We start from the raw sequence: 19,420 nt of genomic DNA on the forward strand, positions 1-19,420 counted from the left end.
TTTATAACATTGTTACCGAGAAGTAATTATATTTCGTCAATATAATATTACAGTCAAATCGTTGTCGATTAAACAGGTACAGTAATTATGTCTAATACCATGACTAAAGACAGAATATTAATTAGAGCATTTCACAAAAATTACCTGTTACTTTATTTAACATTATACTTTTATAAGAAGTACACTCTTCAACCAAGTTGTGTTTGAAGCAAGTTATTGTAATGTTTAGAGCTAAAGAACAATGTTCATCAAACTTTGACTCCATGTACAATGGAACCTGTGTGAAATCTTTACTATTACACATGTGATGGGATCTAGCACCTGCAGATTGATTTTGGCCGACTAGCGAAGGAGGTTTTGGGGCAATAATGGGTGTGTGGCTCAGGCCGTTCTCAGCAGGCAACGTCACTCTCTGGTCCATCCTAGATTCTGATAGGACGTCACTGCCTGTCTCCACCTGTCCATCACATAAAGGATTCACACACACACATTTGGGTCAATCTAGGCAGCACATCTGTAAATATGCAGCCAGCCACTGAATCTATTGAAAAGAATCTCGGTGCAGAACGTAATAGAAAATAACTAAAATCTTGTAACTTATTGCTAGTCACAGATATTTGCCACAAGATATTTCTTTACTGCAATCACTGCAATTAGAAAAATTGCAAAGTGCAGTAATTTTTCTTCCTCTTTGATTAAGATTAAGTGAATATCTGTTGTTTTACGAGCCCAGAGGCTCCGAAAACCTGTTCTAATGTTCAAAATACATGCATGGAGAATTGTTTTAAGGAACAAAAATTTCCTTGAGAGCTGATAACTCTTTTCAGAAGTCTGCAAAGGTACCGGTGTCCTGCAGAGTAGTTTGTAGACATAGCTTTGATAACCCACTATCAGCATTGCTGCTACAGCAGATCTTAATTTCGCCTGCAGGCTTGGCTGAATCTCTATATGCTCTTATCTCTGAAAGGTTAATGCTCAGCTGCAGTCACACTAGCCAAATGGTCTCCTTCTTTTCCCTGCCCACTCTACCTTCATCTCCCTACACTGTGCACTGCCTTTACAAGCTCAGTTGCCTTTATTGACTGTTGCCATGGTCACAGCATGAACACAGCTCTCTGCTGGCCATCCTCATTGGTAATCATATCAACCAATAAATCAAAGGCCCTTAAGAACAACCCTTTCTTTACATTCACCTTTTCAACAACCCCAGATAACCCAGTCTTGCAACTAACCCTACATTTATTCAAATTTCAACTTTAGAAATCTGTTCTGTTCCCTGTTGTATTGCACCTACATTAATTCATGTCTGTCTGGAACAAAGCAAAGGGCCATATTCTCTGAAGCAGCTGTGCCTTGGTAAAACTTGGCATTTAGGTCGTGTTCATATTGAATGCTATACTAAAGTTAATTCTAGTTTTAAATCTTATATTGGCATATTCCCAGTGTGCAGTGAATAACATGCATCAGACCAGTTAATAAGCACGTGCTTCTAGTGTTAAATTCTTAGTGTCTGACTTCAACTTGAACCTGCAATAACTGCTTTTTGACAACTATAAACTCCAAGTATTATCACCGTTGATATGGTGTTAACAACTGATTTCCTATTTACTCATCTAGCACTCGTGAAGCAACATTAGTATAAATCCAGTTTTGTTTCTATCTGCAAATTTAAGTGCAACTTATCAGTTTCAATTTTCACCGTGTTTTGGTTTCCCTCCTTAGACACAATACCTGGCTCATTAGCTGCAACGTATGCTTGCCACTTAGTTGCTAACTTTTTCTGTTTGTTGTGCTGGACCTGTAGATTACAGCTAGTTTAACAGAACTTGATGAAAAGTGCTGCTGCTGAATCAAAGAGAAGATTGCTGATCATCAAAAGTGATCCACTTCAACAATATCAACAATAAACTAAATATTAAAACTCTGTTGGGTTGATGGCAACTGAATACTTTGGTGATCCTTTTCTTTGAGGTTATGACTACAAGTGAAGGTTTTTTCAATAATTATAACTAATAACTATTTAAACCATTATTAATATGCTGCAGTGCAATATAATACACAATATTTAATTTTCTGCATACGATGTCAATCCTGGAAGATTATTTGATTTGAGCTGTTAACCTGAACTTCCCTTTTTGAAATGGTCACTCCCTGGAAAGTATGCACTTTAAGACATAGTACAATGAAATCACACAGTGTAACTGACCTCCCCCCAAGTTGAAACCTAGAATCAGAAGCTGTTGGTTAAATCTGGAAGAGGCAAGAATAAAAGCAGCAACAATAATGTCGCAAAACAGTTTGTAACAAAGGAACAGGAAATTAAAAACAATATGTGTTGATAATATCTATGAGAGCCTGTTAAGGAAATAAACTGTGGTTTATAATTTATCATTTTAATGCCAGTAGTGCAGTAAATGGGTGTGGGTTGTAAAGTACTTTGCAGTTATGTCAAAAACCTACTTATCCTGCTTACTTTTAAACTGCATCCTAATAATGTTTTAGCAAAGAAAGGAAACTCTACATCCTCTCATTCTGCCAAACATATGGTCTACATTTCTAAAAGAGTTAGTTCTCTACAAAGTGAGGAACAGCCAGTTGGTAGAGTGACAACTCATCCTAATCAGCAACTGTTCAGTGGAATAAAGCCTCCCTCACATAAACAAAAACACTTACTGTGTCTGAGATGAGCTGCATGGGTGATGGAGAGACTACCACACTAGTAAACACACACCTCTTTGTCACCCTCGTCCTCTCCTCCCTCCTCTAGAGTGAGAGCAGCCAGCTGATTAGCTCTCTGTTCCATCAGGTTAACATAGCGGATAGGATTGGACAAAGCTTCAATGACATCTGTGGAAAAGCAACACAACAAATAAGCTTTTTTGCAACAACTGCAAATGACTTCTTTTTTTTTCAATGAAATAAATTAACCGACTTACCTGCAAATGTGTCAGGGACATAGTCCTTTACTTCTACATACACAAACAGGGCAGGCAAAGTCAGAGACTGGTTCTTCTCATTCCTTAGACTGATGTAGTGATAGCCTGCAGAGATTTATTAACATTAGTTTTAGTCAATCATCAAACTGAGGTGATTTTTCAAACAGAAATTCAGATAATAACACCATGGTTGAGACAGAATGTTTTCACCTGGACGGACAGCTGACACAGGAATAATACGATGACCAATGAACTTCCCTCCTTCTTCAAACACAGCTATCCTTAATGAAGCAAGTGTGGGCAGGACAACCTAAAACATCCAGAAAATGCATCAAAATGAAACTACTGAGCCAATGTTTTCTGAAATATTAAATCTGTTTCAATTTGCTTCTACACATGGTTTTATGCAACCCCAATTTAAAAAAACGTGTAAAATGTAAGTAAAAACATAATGCAAACATTTGCAAATGTCATCAACCCATATTTTATTCACAATAGAAAATAAACAACATATCAGATTTTGAAACTAAGACATTTTACCATTTCATGGAAAATCTCAAAAACTTTGAAACAGGGTGATGTTGACTATTGTGTAGCATCCCCTCTTCTTTTAACAACTGTCCTTAAACATCTGGGAAGTGAGGAGACCAGTTGCTGGAGTGTTAGGAAAGGAATGTTGTCCCATTCTTGTCTGATGCAGGATTTAGCTGCTCAACAGTCCTGGACTGGAGCTGGATTTTTTTTTTTTTTATGATGCACCAAATGTTTTCTGTTGGTAAAAGGTCTGGACCACAGGCAGGCCAGTTTAGCACCCAGACTCTTCTCCTGTGAAGCCATGCTGTTGTGGTGGATGCAGTATGTGGTTTAGCATGTCATGCTATTTGTATGCAAGGCCTTCCCTGAAACAGACGTTGTGTAGATGGGAGCATATGTTTCTCCATTTGTTTTTAATTTGCAGCAATTCATTTTCCAGCCTTTTGTCCCTTCTGTTCCAGCTTTGGAGATGTGTTGCTGCTATCAAATTCAAATGAACTAATATTTTCCACTAAAATGGGAAAATACAGTATCTCAGTTTCAACATCTGTTATGTTGTTTATGTACTACTGTGAATAAAATATAGGTTGATGAGATTTGCAGATCATTGTAATAGGTTTTTATTTATGTTTTACACATCGTCCCAACATTTTTTGAATTGGGGTCGAGTGGGGACAACATGAAATTAAGTTAACATAATCTTTAATGGAAATAGTGTAGTTTTTGCTTTTGTATTCTTTGACATACAGTTATACCAAGGTTTACCTGTATTTGTTTATTGAGGGCTAAAGACTAAATTTTTCAGTTTGTTAACCCACATGGGCACTAAAAGTGGTTACCTCTATCAGTCTTAAACAATGAAATAAAAACGGATTCATTTTGTTTCACCTTCTTGAAGACGATGGCCTCCTCTTCCCACACAGGGTTGATGGCGTTACCCTGAGATGTCTTGGTCTTAAACGCTTTCCTCTTTGTGTCCACTGGTAAGCCGAACATGTCGATCTCCACATATGTGCCTACTTTCTTGTCAGACAGAAACTGACCCGAGATGATCTGGAAGGAAGGGGTGGAGAGGAAAAGAAAACAATAGAACGAAAAAAGAAATTAACACGCTGGAAGTGAGAGCTTAGAGCAGGCACGCACCAAAAACAAGGTCTATATCCACACACCTTCACAGACAGCGTGTTGGCTACTATCCCATCCACTGTGCTCTCAGTAAAAGGATCAAAGTGCTTGTCCGGCCGTCTCATAAACTCTGGTTTGAGCCTGTAGCCACATTTGCCATTGTACTCATACATGCCCAAGTTCAGCTGCATGGACAAATCTGTAAAGTGAGAACAGAATAGCTAATGGCTTTTTTGCACCAGTCAGCAACACAATAAATAAATAATTTGTGAAGTAATAAAAAAATGTATACAGTATGAAAAAAGAATAATTATGTCAATTTCTGCCCTCACCAATGGTTTGGAAGTTGAGGGCAACAAGCTGACAGCCAGCATTCCAGAAGAGCTGAGGGTTGTAGTTGGACGAATCCACTCGAGTGCCTTTAGGGTAGATCCTGCTCAGCTGCAGCTTGTTGTATCTGAAAAGAGCTGTGTTAAGGACAAGGCTGCATCACCTGCAAAAAAACAACAACCACCATCTTTTCTGCGGAGTACTATATTGCAGTAAAACATCTACTACGTGATTTACATGTTTCAAATTACACTCAATCCTCTGCATATTATCCTATTATTAATTGTATTTAGCAAGATTAGTCACTAAAGCAAAGTGATGAAAAACAGACTTACATCAAGGACATAATGCAGCGTGTTTAAATCACTACCCAAAGGCGTAAAACAAGTGAAACTAAAAACATATTGTACAAAATCTAAAATCTGATTCAAACATCTGTAATTGTATTTAGTTTTGCAAAGCAGTGCTTCAGTACAGCTGGGAAGGATACTCAACAAACTCTACAGGAGATTTGGTCAGTTGCTCCAAAGCTTTGGTCTCTACAAAGGATGACATCTGGAAGCTGCGATTGATCTCTGCAGGCAATGATGGTAATGATGATATGTTGATCAGAATCATTTTGTGGTCAGGTTATAGATTAAAAAACATAAAGTCCATATTTATCTACGCAGTAAAAAAACTTAAACTAAAGATGTTCTGCTAAAGTGTTAGTGAGTTAGTAATTAATCCAATGTCAGGCAACTGCTTTCTCAGATATTATTTAATATAGGATATACAAGAATATTTAGGAAACAGGTATAATCTTGCTTTTCATTTTATCAGATATAGGCTAGGAGAAGTTGTATCTGTACAGCAATGTTCCTTTACTTTTGGAAGCCTCAAAGCTGTTAAACTTGACTGGTTGGATGTAAATGACCAGGTTGGACATTTCTTCTGTGGCAAATGCCTCACTGCCTGCTGTGCCCTGCACATGAAAACACATACACAAACATTTAAATATACTGCAACGTAGTGGTATAATCACTGAAAACCATGAGGAGGACTTCAAAGACACATCACCAGGATTTAAGTGTATTATCAAGTATGTACGATAGAGGGCAGCCTCATCACATAACATCAACATCACTTGGAGCTGCAAGCACTGCTACTACTTAGACTGACTGTCAGTTGCAAGATTCACACCTCATCCATTAATCCCTTTTTACAGTCATCATCGTCATCATCTTCCTCTTCACTTTCTGCTTCCACTTCACCTTAAAAACAAGACACAGGTTTGGTCACATAAAATCACATTAAACAGAGCTAAAAGAACCATTTAAAAAATATCTGCAAAATTAATTGACTTTTTCACTGACTTAATGCAAAGGTTGAGCAGATGTATTTAAACCGTTGTTGAACACACCTTTATCTGAAGCCAATTGCCTCCATTACATTTTAAGCAGTGACATAAACACGGCTTTCACTGGTTCCAAACTATGGAGCTCGTGGACTAAGGAAATTCATTGTAATACTGTTTTGGTCAAGCTGACACAGCCTCTGCACCCACATAATGAGAGATCTACTAAAGATTTCCTCTATGAGGTCACGTTGACTGAGAAGATTAATTTTAACATTGTCATGGTTAAACTGACCTATAGCTTGTGCACCAGCCTTAATGAGGGCTCTACTAAAGAGTCTGAGGTCATGAACTACGTGTGCCTCACCAATAGACTTTCTGCCCTGTGGTCTCAGGCTTAGCTCAGTGCCCTCAGAGTGCTGTGACGATTCTGCCATCTCCTCTCTGGTTGAACCTGTTCGGAAAACACAGACTTTAGTACTTAGTCTTTTATGGGGTCTTATGTCATGTCATATCTGCACTGTAGTACTATGCTAAATCAGTTACTGTGCTGTAAGTACACAATAACTTGTGTACATTTTTGGTCTTTAATAAGCAGATCAACTTGACAGGGAATAACAATAAAAATCTTTGTGTAACTTTGAAGAAGAGCTACACTGATCCACGGGTGTGATTTTCTAAAGGAGACCTGGGCTGTTCACCCCAGTTTTAAAATTGCTAAGTGTGTTTGCCCCCCTACAATTTCAGTCTCTGTAAATAGTTTTGTGTTAATCTCTGGGTGCTGAAGAAAAGCTACTCGCCAATTTATTTTCCCTGTTCCCTGTGTGGTTTTTTGGCTTATCCTGGGAGTTACATTTTTAACTATATATTTTATTTTTATCTTATTCTTTTTTATATTTCTATGTCAAGTTCATATGCACAATTTCCTACTTTGGCATGGAGCATCTGGGATGTTGGCAATTTCTGATTCTGATTCTGATCACGCCGGATGATGATCAAGTCACATGAATGGTTCGATGGTAAACATCTTTTAATGCAGTATATTAAAATCAAAAGTTAGTTTTTTTTCTTTGCTTGTTCTGGAGAATAACATACTTTAGACGTTTGTCCTCACCACATATGAAACCTTATGAACAAACCTTAGCTAACCCTAACAACCGGACACGTGCTGCTTAGTTTCTTACACCAGGGGGCAGTGTGTGCTGGTGTAAGAATCAAGCCTGCAGCCCATACATCAAGATGAACTGACACTGACTGATCACTATTACAACTTACCGCTGTGTGATATTCAGAACATAAAAACACAAAGAAAGTTTAGAAAATGTAAAGCTCAAAAAATAAAACATACATAGAATGCAAAACATGTTGCAAAGATGTAACAACACCAATACATAAACCATACAATTAAACTTAAACCAGAGAAGAGCTGTGAAAATATAAATATGCATCATCTATATGAATATAAATATGTATCACCAGCTATACTGTTACCCACAAAAAGAAACAACTACATAAAAATATGAGTTGCCCCAGTGAGCAGCAGTTCTGTGTGCTTGACAGAGAGTGCATCTAATAACCAATAATACCTTCAGCTGGTGGAGATGGCCATGAAAATGATAAATGATAAGAAATAGCCCCATTTCACTCTAGTGATTTAGTTTCTGGATGACACAGAGGTGTTGGCCCTTAGCACTTATGGACCCAGGGGGTTACGCTACATTTTACAGTATATCTGAAATATCATAACTCAAGTGTCCCAGTGTGACTTGATGGCTCTGTTAGTAGCACGTGAGTATGTGTGTTAAAGGCAGTGCCAAACCTGCACTAGGGGAGGAGGGCTCACAAACACTGGAAGAATCACTGTAGGTGTTGGACACCTGTTCTGACAGTTTCTTCTTGGTGCTTCCGTCTGTCTTGGGGTGTTTCTTCTTGTTTTTTACCAAGATCTTCCCCATCAGCTCCATTGGGCTAGGCAGAGGCACACCAGAATCTAGCTGAAAGTGTGAAAAGAAATAGATGCAGAGGGGTTATTAAATAATTAAAGGGCAAGGTAGCTAAAGAAAAAGACAGGCTTCTGCAGAATAATGTAATGCTTTATTATGTGACTGCAGGACCTGTTGGACGACAGATGAACGTGGGTTTTTCTTGGGATAGCAAAAAATTTTTAAACAAAAGGAAATGAGGAAAACAATCATCGGGATTCAAAATTGGTTTTATGGCTGAGGGTTAAAGTTTCAAGACAATTACAGGAAGGAAACACTGAAGTTGTTTTATGGAGTGAGTCATTTAACATGTAAATCTGTGTTAGTTAAAAGAAAATCCTGTTGAAAATTAACAGGGAAGATTCTGCTGAGTAAAGCTTGTTTGACTGTGAGGGTTGGAGCTAAGCATTACAAAGTCTGTTAATATAACAACTACAAAGTTTACATTCGCAACACACTTGCACGCTAAAATCAGCTTCCTGGAGGGAAACTCTGCATTACACACAAACACACACCCGCTCAGGGGAACTGGCTAGAAGAAGGCAGGTCTCTGATTTATTTATGGGGTACAGTGCTTTTGGATCATAGTGTTTAGGGATATTAATAATGCATTAACCAACTGAGAAAAACAGCAGTGATGCTTGGATACGCACACAACCACTGTTTATAACATTTATAGTAAAAACATATGCAAAACTTCAAATCATTCTTACTTTCACTTGCTTTCTTTCAAGAGCAGGAAACAGTGATTCATCCACCAAACTCAAGCCAAGGCTTTCTGTCCAATAACCTCTTTTCCCAGCTGCCACACACATCTATCTACACCTTTCCACTGTTGTTATTGGAAAGTGATAAGATAAAGATTAGATGTCCTGTTTGCCTTGGCATCACACAAGCAGTTCCGCTTTAATGAAAACAGTACCAACACTCCAAGAGGGATGTGACACATCATCTTGACTCCCCCCCCGCCCTCCCCGTACCAAAACCGTTTATTTAATAGGGAGGTGAAAAGAGGGCATCGATACATGTAGTAGAACAGAAATCAAACACTGATATTTCACCAGTGCTGAAATGTAGTTAAATAACATTATTTCAGATCTTTTTGCCTTACTTGGCTCTTATTATTACAAGACTGATGGTACATGGTTTACATTAAGTGCAAGAACTGTGATTGGGTTCAACAAAATAAAAATACTCCACGTGTCAACCTAAATTTGTGAAATGCTGTTGACCTCGAATGCTAGCTCACACTTGCTTCTCTGCCCACATTATTCCCAATTCCGCTTGCCTTTTACCAGCGTGACTATGTTACTCTTAGCCAATTCTGCTTAAATCTAATCCTCAACAAGAGTGAACTGCAAGAAAAAAATAGCTTTTTTTTCTTTTATTTATTTCATTAGTTATTTGGTTATTATCTAATTTTAAGTGATTTCCGATTTTTTTATTCTGACAGTGCATTCTATTCTTAGCTTAAATGGAAACACACACACACACACACACGGGCACACATGCGCACACAAACACACAGTCACCAGCCTCTATTCAACATGAATGATAGTTTTGTGGAGAGAAGATACAGGAGGAGCTCAAGTTTCTAAAAAAAAAAACGTAATCCTCTTTATTCTCACCCAAGACTTAGCTGGAACCAATCTAGCTATATTACCCCACAGTATCTGTCCCTGCCCTTATGGACTAACGAAGCTGATATCCAATTTGATATGCTGTATACACGACTCTGACTATGTGCCAGAGGGGAGTGGTTGTCATTGCACTCACCTTTTCCAGTTATTACAAGCTTTGAGGTAGAAATCTGATTCCTCAACAGCACTTTCTCTTTCTGTCTTTTTCTCTCTCTCCCTAACTTCTCCCTTGGTGTCTGTCTCCTCATATCTCCCTCTCTCCTTTCCCCCTGCCACTCAATTCGAAAGGCTTCTCCCTGATAATACTTCAATGTCAAATCCAGTCAGAAAGCTGTAATTCTCAGAGGGTTGTGTCTTTGGCAGGCAGCATTGCTTGAGGAGCTCCCTGCATGTTTGAGATAAAGCTGCTTCTGACTACTGGGAACTTCAGCTCCGCTATAGTGTTATACCATCAGAAACAAGACATCCCTTGTGAATAACACAAACAGAGTAGGTGGTATGTTAAGGTACATACATGTGCTGTGTGCAGGATTGTGTGCATGTTTTCGTGTGTGTGCAAGGCACCATGAGAAGTGTTTGAATATCTCTGAGAAAGCTTGTGCGACAAGTGTCTACATTTGCTTCACGCAAGTGCCTGCGTCATTGCACACAAACATGCTGTTGGGGAAAAAGAAGAGTTTGGCCACAAAGGGACAAAGCAAGCTTTTGAGTGGTAGTCATAGCAACTGAGGAGAGAGAGATAAAGCGCTGCCAAGAAAAGCCGCGTTTAGATTACAGCGTAAAACACTTCCATTTAATGTTACACGGCTGTCATTTGCAGTCTTTGCCATGATAACAGAGAGGTGATTGTGAGATGTATCATTACATGTTGGTTTCTGTGGCACGTAAATAGCCACAGGTATGCATGTGTCTGTGATTAAAAAAATAGAACAAGAAACAGGAGAGAGACAGAAATAAAGGCTAGTAGGCTATTTGGAATCGTAACTTGAGTGACAGAACACTTTTTGGCAGGTGCTAAAGGGTATGTCAGTATGTTGCTGCATATAAAAAATACAATGTTTTTTAAATTCAACTAAATTTCATGAATAAAGAAGGTTAAAAACACAGGTCAATGTAAGACGCCAAAATTTGCTAACAACTGATGGAGACATACTACAATGTAAGAAAAAGACACACGAACATAGATAAATTGTAATGCATGTGATCAAATGACTGCATTCTGTGTGTGTGTATTTGATAAAACGAAAAAGCAAAAAATGTCTGAATGTGTGTGTGAGAACATGCATGTGTGTGTGTGCATTGTGTGTTTACTCACAGGATATTTCTCCAGAGGATCTGTCAGCAGTGCATCTCCAAATATTGACCGGCAGTACTCTGCCATCTTAGCCTGCTGCTTTGGTCTGGGAATAATCACACAAAAACACACACAATCATGACCTTTCTTCTAGATATCAATATACACAGAATATGTACAGCATGTCAATTTAAAAAGGCTTTTTAAAAGTCATTGCAACAAGTGAGAACCTTCTCCCTAAGGCTGTGCAGATGTTTGCACACCTGATACAAACAAGTCGGCAGCTTGGGCTTAGTGATGTAAAACCATAAGGTTGATCATTATGTGTGACAGGATGCAATCTGCTGACTTACGAGTCAACATGGTTTTCAAAAGACAGGATGATCGGAAACGGCGATGTCTTGAAGGCACACTCTGCGATAGCCTCAATCACCTCCTAAAAATACGGAGAAAAAAATAATGCAATTATAATTTGATAATTATAAATAAGTTTGCAATTTAATGCATATTAAACGCAATAGATGGGAGTCAACATTGGTTTCTACAGTAATATGGCGTAAAGACATATCCAGCTTCCAAATCATATTCCACATTTTCTGAATGCATCAAATGTTGGTCTATTGTGGCTACCAATGCTGGAACTATGTTTGTGGCTGTGTGTCATGTTCATGTGTCAGCGTGACATCAAAGTTGTAAATTTTAACGATAAAATATTATCGTTATGTACATGAAAAAGCATCCTGCATCTTCAATAACAAACTTCTCTTTATCCATGTAACATAACTTTAAGTGTGGATTTGAGATGCAATGGTGTCATTGCCCAACTCCAGAATGGGCACTTCAACATCTGATATCAATTTTCAAAGCTTCTCATTGTTTAAGTCAATTACAGCATCATTAACGTTGGTGTCACTTTGGCTATTGCCTTCATTTCCATTTGCTCCATCTCCTCTAATAAAAATCTCTGTAACTTAACCCTCTCCATCTGTAGGTCTTTTCCATCCTGTATTCTGCAACTCTATTTAATTTTTAATTTTTTTGTATTTCACTCTCAGAGTAATTCCATTAGGATCACTCAACTTCTTCTGTTACTCCCATTAGATTTAAAATTTCTCTATCAATCCATCCACCTAGCTCTCTCTTCTTCTCTAACACCTACTCTGATTTTTACACCATTTTTCAAAGCATTTATTTCTTTTTATTTCTTTTATTTATGTCATTCTCATCTTCTGAGACTTCAATTAGGTGCCCCCGGTACTTTTCTTTAGGGCCATTCAGTGTGTGCCTCTGTCCTTTATATTTGCCATCTGCTGCTTGCATGCCCCACTTTTGGTTTTCCCACCTCTTCTATTTACTCACTCTTACTTATGTTCTTAGCCTGTTTCTGTGTCTCTCTGCCTGTATTGTTCTCTGCTGTATAAAACCGAAAGGCCTTCTTTAACTCTGTTAGAGACATTTACATTCAATAACAAACTTTCAATTGCAGTGACAGAGTCTACCTTTCCTGCACCGGATTCAGATGGTCACTCACATATACGTTAGTGTATACCACCAAGCATTTGCAAACCAAGACATTATTTCTGTGAAAAAACACAAAGATATGAGCCACGCTAACCTGTTAGATAAGGAGAAAGTTAAGTGCTGTGTGCATCATGAGACTGCATTGCGGTATTAAACTAAAGCTTAAAAATATGCCACTGTTGCTTCAGTTATTTCTGAGAAAGTCACTGCTCAGACAGTGTTTGCTCTATTGGAGCAAGTGTCACCAAACAAACTAGCACTGGTATCTTAAGAATTAAATCATTAAAGCCACACACATCTATTCTATGAGCATGACAACAGAAGAAAGGGATCTAAGCACCAAAACTACTAAATCTGCTCTTTCAAATACAAATGCGAAACTAGACTAAACGTGGAAGGTTAAAAACTCTTTTGAGCTTGCATGTTTGAAGATGTCGCTGACACTTAAACCTATGTTCACAGAATATTTAGGCTGTACTCCTTCTTCCTCTGCTCCCCATCCCCCACCCAACCCTTTGTCTACATCCCTGTCTCACTGCTTGTCACTTTGTTACCTTGAAGGAGATTTCAGTTGTCATGGTGAAGCCGTGAGTGATTACGGGCTCCTCCTCTGTGGTGCGACCCTTCCAGCAGTCCAGTTCAATGCAGCGGCACCCTGAGAGGAGAACCTGCTTGTACATCTCCACTGAAGAGTTCCCTGCGAGCTGTCCAGCTGCACTCCACACACAAGAAACCATAGATAAACGTAATCCAGAAAGCAGGTTTAAGGTACTCAGAAGTATTGTAACTCTGAACTTTGTCTAAACTTGAGATGGGAAAGTCAGGAGTTTACCACTGCTGAGAGTTGACAAACTCAACCACTTTCCAGAATGGAAGTAAAGCAATTATCTCTTCACATTAGCAGCACGCTTCCGTGCAGCATGAAGGGACATTTGTGAAAATGAGAGGGTTATTTACTTCCATTTTCATTTGTTTTCTCACATTTCTGTCACTCTTTCTGTCTCTTATTTTGATAGACATTCTCAAAATGCATACACATCAAAGGCCGAAGTCTCTGTTGCCTGTGTATTACTGTGAAAATACCTAAGGATGTGAGGAGAGAATCAAAAATTGTTTGTTTTTATCATTTGTTAATTTCACTGGCTATGAGACTGGCCCACTACAGAAATTGACTTTTTCCCCCATTGCTGAAAAAATTTCATTCATCTGAAAGACTCGGTGCTCTGGAACCCCCCTCCCCCTCCCCCGAATAGATTTGAATAGATGAATTCTAATATCCATTGAAGAAAAAAGGCCCATGCTTGTGCACTGCCGGAAGCCAGTTACTGAGACTACCAGTCTAAAGAAATATTTAACTCATGAATATCAATGAATCGAGTTTCATAGCATGACTTGATTGGATAACCTCTTGAGAAGAAATCCAGAAAAGGGGGCCTGATATGCACCACCGCATTTGATTGACTGACCTGCAAGGTATAAACTCGGGTGTATTCACTTGTGCAGCCATAATTGTATTTCTAAATGAACAAGTGATCTGTTCATGTGTTGAAGAATGAAGGATGTGCGTGTGCAACTGATGAGTAAAATCAAGTTGTGCTGAGTTGTGCTCATGTGAGTGGAAACCAGACAGCGAGACAGAGAGAGCTCATTACATACACAACAGCCTATTGACTTGTGTCTTGATGCATGTATGCACCTGTGAGGTATGTGTTGTGTGAGGAGTTGATGAAATAGTGGGAAAGGGGGAAGGTCATGTCTTCACTCTGGTCCAGCTTCTCGGGGGGGATGATGCAGTTCTCCACCCCACTCAGATATCTGGAAAAGCCTTCCACCGATATATGACCTGCACAGACACAGCGCAGCACACAGACACGATAGTCAATCAACAAGCAACAGACTTTCATTGCTGTCCATAAACTATTAAAAACAAAACACAGTGACACTTTTACAATCCGTGACAGATTCCTTCACTATGATAAATGTAAGCACTGAAGTTACTATGCTGTATGTTCAGAAAAGCTTCAAAAACAAACTAATGCAACAAATGTGTATTAGTCCCGTAACAATGGAAGAAATTCTGACAGACATTATCAGAGGTAACTATTGGATTTAACCTTATCAAACATATAGAAAATCAGCAGTATTTTAAACTGTATGAAAAAAAACAAGGTGCATGTCCTATGGTGTTGTATACCTATATTCCAACTCACAAAGATCTTGAAGATTCATGTATATATCTAGAGTGTTTTTGTGTTTATGTGTACACACACTATAGGCTCTTGTTTTCAGGAAACAGTTTGAAATATAAACATGATTTTCTAAAGTCCAGGCTTTACTAATGATTCATACAGTGTAAAAACAAAACAAAACAGCTGAACCAGTCTTGATATGGTTCACTCCTTGTTTTGATTGTTTGTCAAGGTCACTCTGGTAAATTTTTGCTGCCATAGCCAAGCTCATATCCTCACGGCACATGTTTGAGAAAGTGAATAATGCTGAATAAATATTAAGCACCAGATAAAAAGCTCACATCTTCACCCATCCAGGCACAAGATTTAAATTTCCATACACATTATCATATGCATCACACACCATACCTGCATAGATTATATTTTGTACAACATATAGCAAGCAGCAAGGGTATAACACTTTCAACCTCCTCCATCCTCTTACGTACACACTCACTTGACGTTATACTAAATATGCTAAGTGATGCAAGCTCTACAGGTGCAGCAGGTCCCTCCGGCCACTTTATGCTAATTAATGCAGTGCCGCCCTCTGCAGAGTTGCTGGGCTAATTAACGCAGCCTGCTGGCTGTGACATCTGAGCTCAGTCATTCTCAGCATCTTACTCCCTGCTGACTACCAGGACCTCCGTTTGCTGGGCTGAGGCCTAACCTCTGTACACACAATCACACAGACACAGACATAAGAGTTACACCAGATTCCCAAGACATTTGTAGGTCACGCAGAGGAAAATGGTGTTAACATGGATAGGATGAGAGGTGTACTTGAGTGAGAACCTACAAGTATTATTCTAAAGGGGACATTTAAAAAGTGAAGTCAGCTCTCAAAAAAAGAGAAAAAGCACGAAAGGCTACATTCAAGTCAAATGAAAAATTCGGGCTTTTGGTCATAATGCTAACTTTGCTGAGCTGAGCTGAGAAGGAACTGCAGTAGTAATGCCATCTAGTTATAAGGATAACTTGTAAAACAATAGAGACAAAATCTGAGTAAAAGCTTCCTCTCTTCAATCACTGCAAATGAACGTGCAATAATATATTCTGGCGTCCACTCAGGACAATCTGAAGTGTTTTGTTTCGTTTAGTATTTTACTCATCTGCCATCTTAACTATGTAGGAATGTATAGGTGAGCAGAGATAAAAAAATAGTTCAAAGACAATAAAGGATACTGCGCTAAAGAGACCACTTAAAAGTGTAATATTCAGACTTTCCAAACTGAAAAAGGAGAAACAGAAAGTAAGAGAGAAAGTGTCAAAGAGAGCAGAAAACAAAAGACAGCAGCCATTTTCTCTGACTTAAGATATTTGTATATCTGATATTCAATGAGCCGATGAAGGCATGTGTTTTACAAATATATGTTCAGTACGCACATAACTACTCAATGATTCATTGGTATCTCTACATGCATGAGTGTCCTTGAAAGAGGAAACGCGTGTGTGTGTGTGTATATAAAGGTGACGTGGAGATCTGGACCCCTCTGCAAAGCAGATGGCTGCACTTCCTCAGGCTAAATAAATACTTCACATGGGGAAATCTGTCACTGGGACAGAGAAGGGCACGCTTTCAGAGAGCCTGAGACAGGCATCAAGGATGGTTTGCTACAAGCAGAAACTGCCGGGGCTAATTTAAGATATGACACTGGAAGTGCGTTTACTGGTGTATTTGTCAATCGGATGGTCAGAGCACTCTTATTGTTGGAAACAGGTGTCTCAGCGTGAGTCCTTAACCCGTATGCCTCGCCTGAGTGCTGCACCACAAACACAGTAAATACTGAAACATTACATGTTGCTAAACTACTACTAGTTGCCTAGCAACTGCTCCCGATCAAGAAAAAACTACTGCTTACAACTTCCTATAAAATGGAAAACTGCCATTTTACATTCACATTTAATGCAACAGTTAAAGTTTTTTTTTTCCAGGTACACCTGAACAGATAAAGCTAGCTGTGTCCCCCTATGTCCAGTCTCTGCGCTAAAATAAATAGCCTTATTTTAAACAGACAGACAAGACATTGGTGTCCACCTTCAAAAACTGTCTAGTGAACTATTGGTTTAGACTGTGTTTTAAGCTCTCAGTGCCAGTGCTACTCTTTCTGGATTGTTTAAGGCCTATTGTAGATCAAGCACTATAAACATATTTACAGTAAGAGAAGAACAGATGCTTTGTGAATTCAATCAAACAGCAGAAATCAAGCAGTACAATACTGTAATAAATGAAAGTACAGTGAAGCAGATGAGTTGGGGAACACAGCTCCCCATTATAAGCAGTGCTAAAAGTACATGTGTTCAACAGTGCTGCATACTTTAAGTCCTCTGCTGCACTCCATTTGCTTAATGCTATTTTGTCAAGTTCTCCTGAAGCACAGCAACCCTTTTCCTCTCCAGCTTTTGACTTTCTTTCACAACTTCTGTCTTTCTGTTTCCTTTTTTCTCTCTGTCTACTCAAGGATTCTACTAATGCAATACTAGTCTTGAAAATAAAATGTCAGAGAATATCCACAGTTAGGTTTAATGGTATTTGGAGAATGTTAGGGTAGTGGTGTTTTGTGTCTGCGTGGTATTTACAGACCACTAACATTCTGTTCTTTGGCACCCCACTTTGTCCACTCACTTTTTAAGCTTTTGGACACCAGGCAACAGGACTGTCACTATGGTAACACCCCTGCCAAATTTATTGGTGGTGGGGGCTGCAGTGGAGTGGTGGGGTACCGCAAGTGGAGCCTTAGTAGGGTCGGAAGAAGTGGGGGTGTAAAAACCTGGACAGTCACAACTAGTCACACTGTATTTTTTGGTGAAAATTGTCTGTACTTTCCAAATGATTCACTATAGAGCTATTCTTTACAAAGAATCAATTGTGTAAATAAAAAGCTGCGGTTGAGTGTGTGTTACAAGCATTTATGTGCACTCACAAGGATGTTAACATGTACGTTTGTATTGACGGACATTTGAGCCACTGACCTTTCTGTGCTAGCGAAACATTGGGCTCATATTTGTCCACCAGTGCCTGCACTTGTTCTGGTTTGAGAGGGGGGTAAAGAATCTCATTCAGACGAGGGTCTCGCTGTTTGCTGTTAATGAACTCTGTCATCTGCTCCACCGTGAGGTATGGTCGACTCTTAGCCCCCCTGAGGAGATAAGGGGGTATGATAGGATAGGGTAAGTACTGGTAATACAAAAAGGTAAAAGTGGAGATGACATGGCAAAGGTTACAAAGCAAGATGTGGGAGTGAGACCAGAATTCAAATACTGAGATATGAGAAAATGAAACAAGGGGAAGATGATGGAGGGGAGGAGTGGTAATTAAAACAGCAAAGATATGCGGAGAGGGAGAGCAACAGACGCACAGGAGCTGAGGATTAAATGTTGTGTTGAGTAAATTATGAGATTTGATTAAAACGCCTTTCATATCTATGCCTGTTCCACAAAATTATCATCTCCATATACTCCTGGCTCTCATGCCATCTCATTTAACTGTGATTAAAATCTAGATTTATGACTTGGGAGTGTGCTGACACACTGCTCGGCTGATGGTCTGAGTCCCTCTGGGCAAAAGGGCAGCTCTTCTTCTTTAGCACGAGGGGACACACTGCCAGGCTTGACGAGTCACAAGCAGCACCTTTGCAAGTCACGTTTCTGTACTAATTAACTGCTCATGATCACTGTAATAGGCAGGTGTATTAAACCTGAAAGCCATATCACTTAATAATCTATAGCTGCTGGTAGAAACGTTTCAGATTGCTTTGCAAACGGCTTTGCTTTCAACCTAGGAATTTGTTTAGAGGCTGCAAGATGACCTCCTGGAAATTCTTTAAAAAGAGAACTGATGGAAACAGGGTCCTTACACATCAGAGAATATGTGGTCCAGCTCAGGCCGGGGGCAGATGTTGCTCAGAAACATGTTATACACCTCTGGAGTGAAGTCCTCCTGGGGGATGGAGTCATTCTGCAGTAAACAACAGCAATATGGTCAATTAAATTCCATTTGCATGTCCATGCATAGTGTGGAGGGGTTTTTGTGATTCTAATTGTTCAAACACCACTCCACCTGAAACATTTGTACATTCAATAATATTTTCAACACAAGCCTTGGTGTTTTAGGGTACTGTTTAACAAAAATCCTGTAAACACCATAACATATCCAGACCACTGGTGTGTCTATTACAGAGACAAATCTTTCATGTTGTGGGATATTCTATAGCTTACACAATCTCTCTTCTCCCTCTAGAAGCAATAAAGTGCAGGGCCAACACACAAATGTAAATAATTAAAAGAATTAACATGTAGAGTTACATGGAAAAAGAAGCTGTGGCCACAAGTGCTCCTTATGGAGCTATCAGGGTCTAACAGGTCTGATAAAGGCACAGTGTGCTCAGCAGCAGGCGATAACATTGTGCCAGCAAGAAACAGAGCAGAACCAAACACTTATAAAAAGGAGTGGAAGAAAAGAAGATGAGGAAGGATGCTCTGAGGGAGGGGGAT

At 39.2% G+C, this 19,420-nt stretch overlaps 1 protein-coding gene across 9 annotated transcripts in view; it reads right to left on the reverse strand.

The window, feature by feature from the left end:
* Nucleotides 1-19,420, reverse strand: part of plcb1l (phospholipase C beta 1-like) — a 147,272-nt gene that overhangs the window by 15,346 nt on the left and 112,506 nt on the right. For all 9 annotated transcript variants that reach the window (XM_067482582.1, XM_067482581.1, XM_067482577.1 and 6 more), the window contains 18 exons: nt 18,784-18,884; nt 17,900-18,066; nt 14,395-14,541; nt 13,253-13,410; nt 11,531-11,613; nt 11,199-11,283; nt 8,081-8,255; nt 6,629-6,715; nt 6,108-6,178; nt 5,793-5,889; nt 5,416-5,500; nt 4,928-5,052; nt 4,640-4,794; nt 4,359-4,523; nt 3,147-3,246; nt 2,937-3,041; nt 2,732-2,847; nt 322-457 (listed from right to left, as the gene is read on the reverse strand). In XM_067482582.1, coding sequence (XP_067338683.1) covers nt 322-457; nt 2,732-2,847; nt 2,937-3,041; nt 3,147-3,246; nt 4,359-4,523; nt 4,640-4,794; nt 4,928-5,052; nt 5,416-5,500; nt 5,793-5,889; nt 6,108-6,178; nt 6,629-6,715; nt 8,081-8,255; nt 11,199-11,283; nt 11,531-11,613; nt 13,253-13,410; nt 14,395-14,541; nt 17,900-18,066; nt 18,784-18,884 — 2,158 coding nt within the window. The remainder of the gene's footprint in view (nt 1-321; nt 458-2,731; nt 2,848-2,936; nt 3,042-3,146; nt 3,247-4,358; nt 4,524-4,639; nt 4,795-4,927; nt 5,053-5,415; nt 5,501-5,792; nt 5,890-6,107; nt 6,179-6,628; nt 6,716-8,080; nt 8,256-11,198; nt 11,284-11,530; nt 11,614-13,252; nt 13,411-14,394; nt 14,542-17,899; nt 18,067-18,783; nt 18,885-19,420) is intronic.

Source organism: Channa argus, chromosome 17 (assembly GCF_033026475.1).
Source record: "Channa argus isolate prfri chromosome 17, Channa argus male v1.0, whole genome shotgun sequence".
NCBI classification, from domain to species: domain Eukaryota; kingdom Metazoa; phylum Chordata; class Actinopteri; order Anabantiformes; family Channidae; genus Channa; species Channa argus.